The following is a 13,848-nucleotide window of genomic DNA, read 5'->3' on the forward strand; positions in this document are numbered from 1 at the left end:
TTCATTCCGGTTCCACGCACTTGGGCGACAAGGCGGGCTCCTTCCCTGCCACCAGCAGCATTGTCGGCGCCCCGCCCAGACCATCTGCCAGCGCTAATCCCGCGACAAGCAGATTTGCCCCCATCACTGCCCAGAGAAGGACCAGAAGCTCCATCCTCTAAACCCTTCAGGCTCCAGCAGCCCGATTCCCAAATCACTCCAGAGCAAAGGCTGGGGTGGGAGCGTCACCTGTCGCTGCGTTCCCGAGGAATGGCAGCGGCGCTCCGCCAACCGTGCAGGAAAGAGCACGAGCACAGCCCCTGCCGCCCTCCCCGCGAGTGTCGGGGCAAACGCAGCCGCCACAAGAGGAGGCGCCGCTGCCCTCTGCCGCCCCCCGACCTGTCCAGAGCGACCGTGGCGGCCGTCGCACGGCCGGGACCCGCCGCTGCACTCACCTGGGCCGGCGCCGAGCGGCCGGGTCGCGGCGATTGCCCCTCGGCGGCCGGGAAACCTCGCCGGCCCTCCCCCGCGGGCCGGCCGAACGGGCGGGCAGGAAGCGGCGGCCAGGCCCGCGCCCATTGGCCGGCTTCGCGGTGACGCGAAGGCCGGGAGCTCATGATTGGCTGAGACGTGTCGCGTCACGCCCACTTCCGGGGTCGCGGAGAAGTGCGTGCTGCTGGAGGCTCGTGGGGCGAGCTTTCCGCGCGCTCCCGGGAGCAAAGCGGACCCGCAGCCCACCTGCCGCCCCCACCAGGACCGCCCTCCGTCGGGACCCGGCTCGTCGATCCCCAGGACCCGGCGCGCCGACCCCCTCGGACCTGCCCGCCGGAGCAGGCGGTGTGTTCTCGGGGTGCATGCGAGGAGAGGGGGCGGGTCTGGACAGTGCCCGGGTGCGCAGCGCTGCAGAGACCGGAGGAGAGAGGAGAGCCGGCGAGTGGGCGCTCAGCCCGGGACATCCAGACAGGTGTCCAGCTGGTTTCCATCTAACTGAAACGTCGCCCTTGAGCCCACAAACGTACAGCTTTAACTTTCTTGGGAGAAATCCTTGAAACCTGTAATTTTGTGAATTCAGCATGGTGTGGTAGCAATAACAGGTCACTGTTTCGTTCAGACTCTTGTGTGGCCGGTGACAGAAAAGATAACTTGAGGTCGCTAATATGTGAGTGCTTGCGGGGTGCCAGGCGCTGATGGAAGTGCCATCTGTGTACCCTCTCATTTCGTCGTCGTCCCCCCCCCCCCACCCCGACAACCCAGAGAGGGAGGTGTGGTGTTATTCCCAAAGTTAGGATGGAGAAAGAAAAACAAAACAAAGGAAAATGTGATTGATGAAAGGCCAGGCACTTATGGGCCTAGAGGCTGAAACAATGTCACTTGGACTTAGTTTCCCTCTGCCTGGTTCTTGCTCCTTTCGGAGGATGCAGACCGGCTTTTCCCTGGTCATGATGGCTGGAGAAGCACCACGTGGGCGGGTTCCAATGGGAAAAAAGGCAAAAGCCTCCAATTCACCCTGGATGGCTTTGTGGAGTCCTGTGTGTAACCTTGACCCTAGCTTGCACGTGAGGGAATGGCATTTGTGGACTGGCTTAGTCTGGAGATGTGGGTTGTTACGGACTGTATGTTTGTATCCCCCCGAAATTCATACATTCAAACTCTAATCCCCAATGGGATGGTATTTGGAGGTGGGTTCTTTGGGAGGTAATTAGGTCATGCAGGAGGAGCTCTCACGAAAATAGTGCTGCTATAAAAGAGTTCATGTGCCCTCCCCTTGTGAGGATACGGTGAGAGAGTAGCTGTCTACAGGCCAGGAAGCAAGCTGTCACCGGACACCAGGTCTGCTGGTGCCTTGAGCTTGGAATTCCAGCTTCCAGAACTGTGAGAAATCAATGTCTCTTTCTTTAAGCTGCCTAGTCTATGGTATTTTTGCTATGGCAGCCCACGCCACCTAAGATGCACAGCGTGAGGGCTCAGCTAGACGAAAGGGATGGATCCTCAGAGGAAAATTAGGGTCCTGTTGGCAGGAGGATGAGTGGCTGCTTGACTACAGAAATAATAGTCTGGAAGTAGGGAAACCTGGATTCTGTTCTGTCTGTGACCCTTTGTAGCCATTTCTCCTCTCTGGCCTCAGTTTCCGCATTAAAAAAAGGCATTGAATTAGGAGCTCTCCATGGTCCTTGTGGTGCTCATGTGCTGTGATGGAGTTCAGTAGCAGTTTTCCCGAATTCAGGATCGGACACAGCAGCCTTTCTGGGGACCCATGTTCCTCCCTCCTCCCAACCCTCCTCGCCGAGTCCTTTCAGCCTCTGCAGAGCTGACTCTCTTCACTTACTGTCAGGAGGTCTGCGTTTTCCCACCCTCACCGCAACTGGTAATTCTCATTCTCATTTCTGCTTTTTCATTTCAACCTTCATTTCTTCCTTGGTTTCTTTTCTAACCTTGCCACTTGTCTCCTGGGCCGGACACAGTGGGTTCAAATCCCAGCTCCATCCCTCTCTGTGTGAGTCACTGAGCCTCCGAGCCTGTGTCCCCATCTGTAAAACGGGAATAACACCGCCAGTGAGAAGGTGCGTGTAAAGCACTTAAACGGTGCCTGGCCTCCAGCGAGCGCTCACGTATTCCTAGTGTTACTATTATACTCTGTGTGTATTCAGGTTTGGGGCACGTGGCCATTGGCATCCCTGCTTAGTGAGAGTTCCAGAAACACTTTAGAAACAACACTTGCTTCAGCAGCATTCCAAATGATTGACAGAGGGCTGCTTTCAGGATGTCAGACATCACGGTATATATTTCTGGTATATGGACCAGGGAGGGATGGCTGGACTGATGCCAGGCTGGGCTTGCTAAACATCCCCAATGGTTGCCCATCAGGTACAGGAGAGAGCTCAGGCTCTTCCCGATGGCTTTTCCCCACCCGACTCCACCTTCCATGGTAGCCTCGTTTCTACTGAAGCTCCCATGAACCTTTAAGCTTCAGCCTTGGCAGAATTCACTATGGCAAGCCCTCTCTGACTCTGTCAGACCTCTAGGCTTCCCCCACAGGGCCCCCACTGTCCCACATGTCCTACCCACCTCCCTTCTTCCGTTGTCCATTCTCATTCAGCCTTACATCTCAGATCAAAGGCATCAAAGGTCAACTCTTACTGAACCCAAGGGAAAGCAGACCTGGGTTATCGTGCCTTCATACTTTGTCCATTCTCCATTCTAACCCTTCATGTATTGTACTATGATTGCTTGTTTTCCCGTCTCCCTGACCACATGGTGAGATATACATGGGAGTGACTTTCTTATCTGTATTGGAATTTCCAGGGCTTAATAATTGCCTAACACATAATAGGTACTCAATTTTTATTAACAGAATGAATATTCTTCCCTTAATCCCCCAGAAAATGGGTAAGTCATGCATTGAAAAATGTTGGAAGAGGCTGAGCAAAAAGGGCAGAGATTAGCAGAACAGGCCCGCACACATCTCTCTCTCTCTTTCTCTGTTTCATCCCCCACCTCTACCAGTAACGTATGCACTAGCTTGGGCCTCTCCTAACACTGCTTCAGGTAGGCTCTCCATGTGTTAAGCGGAGGGGGTTAAGTTGTTCTAGCTCTTTCTGACGGCATATCTCTTTGTTAACCACTGTTTGATTTTTCAGTGGAAACTATTATTTGCTGGGAGTAAACTCTCCATCGCAAGTGGCTCGCAGTGTTTTTACTTTTAATTCTTCTTAAGTCACTCCTCCCTTTGTAAAGCCACTGAGTCAAATGTCTGGCAGTGAGCCTGGTACTCCTGAGGCAGGACCCCGGACAGCCTCGTTCCTTGGCTTCAGCTTCCCCTTCTCACCACTCAGCCGGTAGTGCCCAGCTCCCGGGGTAACCCACACTGTACCCAGCCACTTCCTTCACACTCTGCTGATTAAATGAATTTCAACACTTTTGTTCTTCTTTGCGATATTTAAGATGCTCGATGAAGCAGCTAAAAATGTGGTGTTTCCCCCGTCTCTGGAAGAGGAAACCTTGCAGAAACTGTCTGTAGAAAAGTTCAACAAAGGGGCCGGCCCAGTGGCACAGCGGTTAAGTTTGCACGTTCCGCTTTGGTGGCCTGGGGTTTGCTGGTTCAGATCCCGGGTGCGGACATGGCACCGCTTGGCAAGCCATGCTGTGGTGGGTGTCCCACATGTAAAGTAGAGGAAGATGGGCACGGATGTTAGCTCAGGGCCAGTCTTCCTCACCAAAAAGAGGAGGATTGGCAGCAGATGTTAGCTCAGGGCTAATCTTCCTCAAAAAAAAAAAAAAGAAAGAAAGAAAAGTGCAACTCAAAGTTCATGTGCATGTCCAGATTCACATATCTAGATACAGGCAACAATGCCTTGAAGTAAAGAAGTGATGTTTTTCTTTCTAAGAGAAAACTTACGAAAGTTCCAAAACCTAAAACCCAAACAGACAAACAAACAATGGGCTAAACCTGGAAGCCAGTGATAGTCGCTGTCTCAGCTGTCAACCTTGGCCTGGTCACGCGGTTATGCAAACATGGTCGAGTCGAGTGTTCGTTGACACACATATTTGGAGTGCTTGCTGTGTGTCAGCTTCTGTGCCAGCGCTCGTGGGGATTCAAACTGGCCAAGGGACCTTTTCACCTGGAGTTGCCAAGGTCCAATGGGGGAGAGAAAAATACTTTAGAAGGCAGGCAAGACTGAAACCCACAGGGGTTTATTTAAATTGTGTTTATTATACAGGTGGTTAATTAAGGGTTAAGGAGGCGAACTGAGAAGGTTAATGGGAAAGTACAAGGAGCCAACCACTGGCTAGTGGTTAAGATTCGGCGCCCTCACCGCTGCAGCCCAGTGTTCGTTTCCCAGTTAGGGAACCACGCCACCCATCTGTCTGTAATGCTGTGACAGCAGCGTGTTGCTGTGATGCTGAAAGCTATGCCACCGGTATTTCAAATACCACCAGGGTCACCCATGGTGGACAGACAGGTTTCAGCAGAGTTTCCAGACTAAGATGGACTAGGAAGAAAGACCTGGCCATCCACTTCCCAAGTATTGGCATGAAAACCCTATGAATAGCAGCGGAACATTGTCTGACATAGCGCCGGAAGGTGAGAGGGTGGTGCAAAAAGACCGGGCAGGATTCCGCTCTGCTGTGCACAGGGTCACGAGGAGTCAGACTGACTCAGCAGCACCAACGACAAAGTACAAGGGTCAGGAGGAGACTGAAAGAAAGCCCAGGTTAAGCTACTTAACATAAACTAAGCTCCAGGAGGCAAAATGAAACTCGCACTGTCAGTCCATGACGTGTACGTACCACGAGGCACGTGGTCTCTATATTTATCTGGTGGGCCGGAAGCTTGTCAGGCAGGACCACCTTCCACTGGCTTTATGCATCGTTCTGCACCACACCACGTGACAGCCACTGGTTGACAGTCGTTTGAGGAGCTTCTAATGGCAATCAACTCTAGTGGCATCATCTGCCTCGTACCTGTGTGTAAAAGGAGCATCCTGTTTATTTGACTCCAGAAATAGAATTTGTCTGACAAACCGATTGCACCTAAAATGTCTTTCATTGTGTTTTACAATCATTTACACAAAGGAAGTTCATGATTAACCTACTCCAGGGTGACGTTGCCTATCCCAAACCCCATCAGCCCTCTTTCTAGTGCAGGAGTGGGGCTCCGCCGACTGCCGCCACAGGTGGGACCCGCTGGGTAGGGACTGAGGAAGCGGTTCCTGGCCTCGCTCTGCTGACCTCACCACAGCTCTCCCAGGCAGGCAGGGCCCTGAGAGGGAGGCCACCCGGCCAGTAGGGGTGAAAGCCGGGCCCAGATCCAGCTCTTCCACAACATTCTGCTATGCTTTTCCGCTCCTCTCCAAAAGCCAGGAATCTACAATGGCCGGAAACAGAATTAATGAAGATGTACTGCTAACTTTTTGCAAGAAGAAAAGCTTGAGGAAATGTAACAGACTCTTTTAGGAGTTAAAGAAGAGATGCTAGGACCAGAGGCATAAACCTAGACGTAGGGCCACTCTAGTTACAGATCTAAATGTGAAAGACAAAATGAACCTTCCCTTCTTGAAGATAACATCCTAAATATTTGAGATAAGGAAGGATTTCTACAAAAAAAAAAAAAAAAAAAAAAAAGAAACGTAAAAAGCACCAACTGTAAAGGAAAAGATTGATACATTCGACTACCTTAATACTTAAGAACTTCTCTTTATCAAGACACCGTGAAGAGGGCAAAAAGGCGAGCCACAGAGCAGGAGAAGAATTCGGCAACACGCGCACCAACAGAGGGCTAGGATCCAGAATAGAGAGAGAACTCCTGCCCATCAGTAACAAAAAGATGAACATCTAAATTGAAAAAAAGGCAGAGAACTTGCATAGACACTTGAGAAAAAAGAGGAAAGACAAATGGCCAATAAACTTAGGGAAACGTGCTCAACCTCAGCAGTAAGTGGGGGAACGAAAATTAAACCTACAAAGAGAGGCCTCCCAGATAGGCTAAGGGGAGGCGCAAGTGGGGCCTGACTGGGGAAGTCAATCTAACAGGGCTGCCCTGGGGTCAACAATGCCTGAAATAATATACACACCAGGGACCCACACGAGATCATTATCAGCAGCACTGTCTGTAACGGCCCCAGGGGTCCAGCAGTGGAATGGATAAATAAATGTGGTATCGTCATAAAATGGAATATTATTGGTAACAAAAGTTGAAGTACACCGAAATGCAACAACATGGATGAATCTTGAACATAGGCCGAGTGAAAAAAGCCAGATCCGAAAGAGTATATATGACCCCTTTTATACGTGAAATTCAAAAATAGGCAGAACTCAATTACAATGTTTAAGGATGTGTGTTTAGTGGTAAAAGTATAAAGACAAGTAAGTGATTACCATAATGTCACCATAACAACCAGGATGTGGATGCCTTTGGGCACCAAAGGGACAGACTAAGGCTTTGGGATTGCTGCCAATGTTTCAGTTCTTTTTTTATTTTTTTTATTTTTTTTAAAGATTTTATTTTTTCCTTTTTCTCCCCAAAGCCCCCCGGTACATAGTTGTGTATTCTTCGTTGTGGGTTCTTCTAGTTGTGGCATGTGGGACGCTGCCTCAGCGTGGTCTGATGAGCAGTGCCATGTCCGCGCCCAGGATTCGAACTAACGAAACACTGGGCCGCCTGCAGCGGAGCGCGCGAACTTAACCACTCGGCCACGGGGCCAGCCCCCAATGTTTCAGTTCTTGACCTGGATGGTGGTTCCATAAGTTCTGAATTATAACAATTCACAACGTTTACGTCTTATACACTTTTCTTTGTGCATTTTACAATTGAAAAAGGTTTTTAAAAAGAACATATGGTAAAAGCAACTGTCTTAGTTTTGCATGAATGGGATAACAGCAGTGGCATCTCACATGATTTTTTAGAACGCCATATCTCAAACAATCCAGAAAAAAGATAAGATTATGTGCCCTGGAAATCTGTCTGAGGCACAGAGCGGGCTCTGGGGTGACAGTGACACCAATGTCAAAGATGGAGAGAAGTTTAAGTAAAGTCATTTCCAGAAAAGTAAGGGCAAAGAACACTTTCTAAAGATAATATTTTCATATAAAATGTGATTTGAATTATGTGCATAAAACCAAATTAATCAATATTATAAATAGACATTCATGTCATTTTCATTCTCAAAAAGTTGAGACCAAGTCGACCACATTTTTTGCGGGAGCTTCTCTTCCTCTTTCCAGAAGAGTCTTCTCCATGTTCGGGCAGTGCCAGTAGCTGTTACCCAGCCCGCCATGACAGAGTGCTAAGGTACAGGGAAAGAAAGTAATTTGCCAGTGTTCGCACAGCTAGTCAGAAGTCTTGGGGAGCAAACCAAAACACGAAAGGGAATCCATGGCCACGGGTGTTGTGTAGCTTATAGAATCAACAGAAGTCTGGAAAGCCAGGCTGAGAAAACAGGCAAGAGCCGAGGGTACCTGAGAGCCAGAACCACAGCTCAGTTGTTGCCATAGCAACAGCCTGATCAGGATGTGGGCAATGATGCTGTTGGGCATCGCCTCATTGCCACCGTCTCCACTCAGCTCTGGACCCCGGATGCTGGGTGCTGCTGCCACAGGTGGAACACGTTCCAATCTGTCTGTTCTTTTTGTCACTCACTGCAGACCCGAAGTCCTACGCTCCAGTGGGCCAACACCCAGTCCTTTGCCCATGTCTTAGGGACTGGGGGTTTGACAGAGCAAGGATCTCACCTTTTAGGGTCCCTACCAAGACTCCCAGAATTCTCAGGTGACTGAAGGGAGTTCACACTCTGAACAGTCAAAATTCCAGTCGTTGTTCCTTAGAGCCAGTCAGTGGCAGGGCTGGGACGACATGAGTTTCTACTGTCCCTTCTGTCTTGCTTTGGACCTGGGGACTGAGATGGGTGGTGAACACCAGTAACCAGTGGCAGTGTCCTGACCCCCTTGCATAGTTGCTAGGGTCAGATCCCTCATGAATGGAAAGCTCGCACTGCTGTGCTGGAAGCTTCTGAGCTCACCCCACACAAGAGAAGTCCCAATGGCAGCCCTTTAGTTACTTTCAAGCCAATAATCAGCAGGGTGAGGGTGGTATAGCTACAAGGAGCACAAAAAGAAATACTCCAGGCTCCTGTTGTCAATGGGCTCGTGGTCTAATCTCTGAAAAACATCAGCTGGATCTTACTGCTACCTTTAATGTAATGTCTTTAAAATGCCTGAATTCCTCTTTCTGGCCTCCCATTGCGTTTCCAAGTAGGTGTTTTAGGGGTGAAGTGCTCCATGCGAGATCTCTTTTCCCAATTTACATTTGACAGTTATTGCCAGTCTTCTTTCTCCCTAAATGATAAAGATCGCCAGTTAAAGGAAGCTTTAGGGGTGTGAATTTCAGGATGGTTTGGCAAGCTACTTTGGTGCCTGGTATAGTTCTTTCAGCGTTGTCAGTACTGGATAAATGCTGGAGAATGGCCCGAGATGGGGCAGGGAGTGGGTGATCTTGAGAAAGTAGGGCAAGAGATGGGGGCGCAGAGAGGGAGCGGGGGGGATGGGAGAGAGAATTTGCTTCAGCTTTCGGGGTGCTTCCAAAGGCAGCCAAAGAAAAATGTCTACTGATCCAAAGACAGTCAAATTAAGTAAAACTTCGTAAAGGAAATTTCACCAGAAAGCAAAAAGGGTCAGAGAAGGGACCGGGGGCAGCGTGGGATCCCTGCCCAGGGCCTCTGGACCACCGAGAAGGACGGCAATCCCACCCTGAAACCACGCGAGAGGCACCTTTTCTTCCCAGATAGAAAGGAGTGAGTTGGACGAGGCTGTGCGTGACCCAGGCGGCTGTGAAAGCCCAGTGAAGTCAAGTCCTCGCCTGGCCAAGGATGACGGTGGGGTGTGGGAGGTCCCACGGCTGGGAAGGAGGCAGCTGGGATTCAGGGTGCAGGCCGTCGGCCCCAGAGCCTGTGCTTGCATCCCGAATCCCGACTGCCTCTCTGAGCGCTTTGAGGATTTCTCTGATGAGGCGACACGTCAGCAGAGGCCTGAATAAAGTGGCGTGAGGACACGGGTCTCTCCCAAAGAGTGAAGTGGACAGAGGGAACGACGAGTGCAAAGGGCCAGGACCAGCCGGGAGGCCAGGGAGGCTGGAGCCCGGGGATGGGAGGCTGAGTGGTAGATGAGCTCAGAGCGCCCCAAGGGAGAGGTCCTCTGGGGCTGCGGCAAAGCCATGAGTCATAACGAAACTCCTGAGATGCGTTTCTAAGAAGCGCACACGAGGGTAGTTGTAAGTGCAGATGAGGGGTGAGTAACAGACTGTGCTTTGTTGGCACTGATTTCATTAAGTGAACGTGGCAGACAGACCCGAGGGTGGCCCCCACGATCTCTGTCCCTGGTATAACCCCCTGCCTTGATTGTTGACTGACCTACGACTTCCTTCTGGCTAGCAGAATAGTGCAAAGAGGAAAGGATTTTGCAGACATAAATAAGGTCCCAAATCAGTTGATTCTGAGTTAATCAAAAGAGAGATTATCCTGGGTCAGCTTGGTCGAATTAGGTAAAAGCCTTTAAGAGGCACTTGGCCCATTCTGAGGCTGGGAACTCTCCTGCTGACCTTGTAGGAGCAAACAGCCGTGTTGTGAAGGGCCTCTGGGGAGGGCCACGTGGCAGGGGACCTGGGGCCTCTAGGATCTGAGGGCGGCCAATAACCAGCAAGAAGCTGCGAGGAAATGAAACCTGCCGACGACTCGAATGGGACTGGTGGCGGATTCTTCCCTACTGCTGCTTCCAGATGAGAACGCAGCCCAGCTCACACATGGATTGCTCACATCTGAGCAGAAGACCAGCTAAGGCGTGCCCAGACTCTTGACCCACGGAAACCGGGTGGTAATCACTGTGCGCTGTCTGGAGCTGCTAACTTGGTGGTATTCATCATGCGGCAGGGAAAACTAATCTAGCGGGAGATTGCTAACGTGGGCATGTTGTTTTTCCCCCTAATGATCAAGTGATGCTGCACACTTGTCTCTGTCTGTTTAAGATGAAACAGGGAAATGCTTGGGACCAAGGAACAAAGCCAATGGCCCCAGAAAAAGCAGGAACTGCCAGCACCGTGGTTACTCATGAGAACCAGGAGGTGCCAGGCCCGGTGCTCACACACTAAAGCCAGGTAAAGGGCGGGACCAGCGGTGTGTTCCCAGATGGATGATACATCACCCAAATGTCCTAAAGAGATGACACAACCACTAGGTTCCGTCCTTCATTTCTTGGCGATGGAATTTCTCAATGGCCTTGCTAATTTTTATAGAATACCGATAAGGCAAACATACATTTTTAACAATGCTAACAGATCAAGTCACTATTTCATAAGGACAGGATGAGGTTCATACGTCATAAAAACCCAAAGATGGGTCATGTAATGCCACCAAGCATGATTTTAAAAATGCATAGTTTTAGGAAAGAACCAAAACCTAAGTGAAGAGTTTGAGCTTTCCAGATCTGATTGATACGGCAAATGACACTTACTTATAAAAAGCAACTTTAATCTGATGACCTGTAGCCTGGTCTGAATTGCCTTGGGAAGAACAATCTAGATCCGGCCCCAGGCAAGGATCAGCCCATCGCGAACCACAGTGCCTTAACTCGGCTGGTTAGGGATGGTCATCTTTTTCTCTGGGGCCTTCAACCCTGGAAAAATATCAAAATTTTACAGATGAGGAAACTGAGTCACAGTGGGCTCCTGGTTAGTAGGTCAAGGAAATGCAGGACTGGAACCCAGACAGCCTGTCTTCCTGGAGTCAGAAAGCTGTGGGGGGCCCTCCCTACCCCTCACCTTGCCGTCTCTCCAGCTGGGGAGGAGGATGTCTCCGAAAACAATGGAAATACCAGTGAACTAGGTTCCCATGAAAATGTGCCAAGTGAGGGAGGCGGGAACTCAGAGGACAGACAGGCTGGCCTGTGTGGAAGGGGAGGACTCGGGGGACACGCTGAAGTGCCGGAGTGGATCCCGTGGGCGGTGGAGAGCCGTTGGAGGGTTAAAGCGGTGGCTCTTCTGGATGATTCTCCCGATGGTCGGTGTGAGGGGCGTGCAGAGAGGCTGGAGGCTGGGAGTCCCCAGGGAGGCTTGTAGGCGACACAGGCCGGGACCAGCAGTCACAAGATGGAAAAGATGACTGTGTGGCCTTTAAAAGAAAGCGCGCACAATTACACCTCAATAAGGCTGTTTTCTTTTTTTAAAAAAAGGGCAGAGTCCGGGGCCTGGTTCCCACAAGTAGAGATAGAAGAAGGGGATATGTTTTCCCAAAAATCATCCTGCAGCCTCCAGTACTGCCAGTCAGTGAACACAGGAACGTCCCGGACAGAGGGGACCCTGCTGGGCCCCTCCTGCCAGCCGTTGCTTTTCTGGGTCCTGATACTGGTTTTCTTCTTCTTTCTTTCTTTTTTTTTTTTTTGAGGAAGATTAGCCCTGAGCTAACATGTGCTGCCAATCCTCCTCTTTTTGCTGAGGAAGCCTGGCCCTGAGCTCACATCCGTGCCCGTCTTCCTCTACTTTATATGTGGGACGCCTGCCACAGCATGGCTTGCCAAGCGGTGCCATGTCTGCACCCGGGATCCCAACCGGCGAACTCCGGGCCGCCGAGAAGCGGAACGTGTGCACTTAACAGCTGTGCCACTGGGTCAGCCCCATGACAGTGGTTTTCTGCACAGCCCCTGGGGACCCCCATTCTCCTGGCGGAGGCCTAGAAGCACATTTCCCTTTTGCTTAGGTCCACATTGGAGCCACAGAAAGGACTTGTCCTAGGAAAGTAAGGGAAATGACCGAATGACTGCTGGCCTCACTTGGGGGGGCCCTGGTCTTGGGATGCAGGAGGCCGTTCATGCCTACTGGTGGCTACCAGCCTCACCCCACCTGCCTCTGCTGATCCTTTCCGGGGACACGGGAAGCAGCCTGACACTGGGCCTTTGTCTCTGGTGCCTGTCACATCTTGTCCTCACCTGGCTGGCTCTACAGTCACGATCTCTCATAAGTCATGTTTTTATCGAGGATGCCCTTGGCAGTGGTATTAGACAGGCTTCTGCCCGGACCGTCCCAGCTCCCACAGGCGAAATGCGGTCAGCGGTGCCGCCAGCAGCCTCTTCCTGGTGGCAGGACTCCGGGCTCAGAACCTGAGAATCTTCGCGGCAAGGCGGGATTGTGAGGCTGGATTCCGTGCCCCCCAGAGGCCCCGCCCTGCCCAGTTCCTCCCCAGCCTCCCCGCCCGCGATGGCTCCTCCCCCGTGGCCTTCTCCTTTATCACTCCTTCATGTCGGCCCCTGTCCATCTTCTGCTGGAGTGTAAGGGGGCTTTTCCCAGCCCTGTCCTTGGCTCCCTCCCACGGCCCAGGGGTGTCTCGCTGAAGTTAGCCATGTCCACAGTGCAAGCAGCAGGTAGGAGCCAGGGAGGGACGGCGGGGTGGGCCTGGCCGGAGGAGACGATGGAGGGACCTGAGAAGGGGATGATGGGACGGGGAGAAGAGGTGGGGGGCCTTCCTGCAGTAGAGCTGGCCTCTCTTCTTCCCGAGGACCCCTGGCCACTCCTGTCCTCTGCCCACTGGTTTCACAAGCTGAGGCTCCAGGCCACACCAGTTCAAAGCCTCGGTTTCCCCTGGCCTGTGGGAGGACTGGGTTCTGGGTACTGCTGGGCAAACAGAGTAACGGGTGAGAGGAGAGGCGGGACCCTTACAGGCCTTGCAAGGGCCTTGTACAAATCCCCATCTGGGCGTGGTCACACAAGTCCCTTCCTGACCTAAGGAAGTGACCTTTCTGTCTCAACTTGGGTGTGGTCATTTGCTTCCTGCCAACCAAAGAAGTGCCTGGTTGGCACCAAATGCAGTGCTCTGGCAAATGGTAACAAGTTCACTTGAAGTTCACCTCGGTTTCTCTCTACCATCATAAACGAAACGGGTACCAGGTTTCAGAGGGAAATACCGCCTGTATATCTGAATTCACTTTCACGGATAGAGGGGAGAAAAGCTTCAGAGGGCCATCACTTCCCCCGAATGATACTCCGTGGTCACAAGACACTGCCGAGTGACATCCCAAAGAGCGTCAATCATCTCAACAGGCATCTTCCCTGCTATCTGGGCACTCCTGATTTTTTAAAACTGGAAATGGCCTTCTGGAATGATCCAGACCTATTTCTAGCCTGAGAGGGGATGCACTTCACGGCCTATGGGCCAGAGCTCAATTCTGGAGACAGAAGGACCTAGATTTGAATCCTCTCTTATGAGCCACATGATTGTGGGCACGTGACCTTGAGTCCAATTCAACAGTTACCGAGCACCCACTGTGTTCCGGGCCCTGGGGATACAGAGATAAGACCCTCTCCTGGTCCACAAGGGGTTCCGTGGCCCTGAC

At 51.5% G+C, this 13,848-nt stretch overlaps 1 protein-coding gene across 4 annotated transcripts in view; it reads right to left on the reverse strand.

The window, feature by feature from the left end:
- TECPR1 (tectonin beta-propeller repeat containing 1) overlaps nt 1-12,626 on the reverse strand; it is a 43,000-nt gene extending 30,374 nt beyond the window's left edge. For 2 of the 4 annotated variants that reach the window (XR_011424514.1, XM_023655267.2), the window contains exon 1: nt 435-560. Coding sequence is in view for 1 of the 4 variants with exons in the window: in XM_070231422.1 (XP_070087523.1) it covers nt 435-596 (162 nt within the window). In the remaining 3 variants the exon portion in view is untranslated. Of the gene's footprint in view, nt 1-434; nt 2,508-4,426; nt 4,599-5,268; nt 5,443-10,977; nt 11,140-11,284; nt 11,634-12,447 lie in introns of those variants that run through there. The other 2 variants (XM_070231422.1, XM_023655265.2) reach the window with 2 other exon arrangements.
- Between the last annotated feature and the right edge of the window lie 1,222 nt (nt 12,627-13,848).

This window comes from Equus caballus, chromosome 13 (assembly GCF_041296265.1).
Source record: "Equus caballus isolate H_3958 breed thoroughbred chromosome 13, TB-T2T, whole genome shotgun sequence".
In the NCBI taxonomy this organism is placed as follows: Eukaryota; Metazoa; Chordata; class Mammalia; order Perissodactyla; family Equidae; genus Equus; species Equus caballus.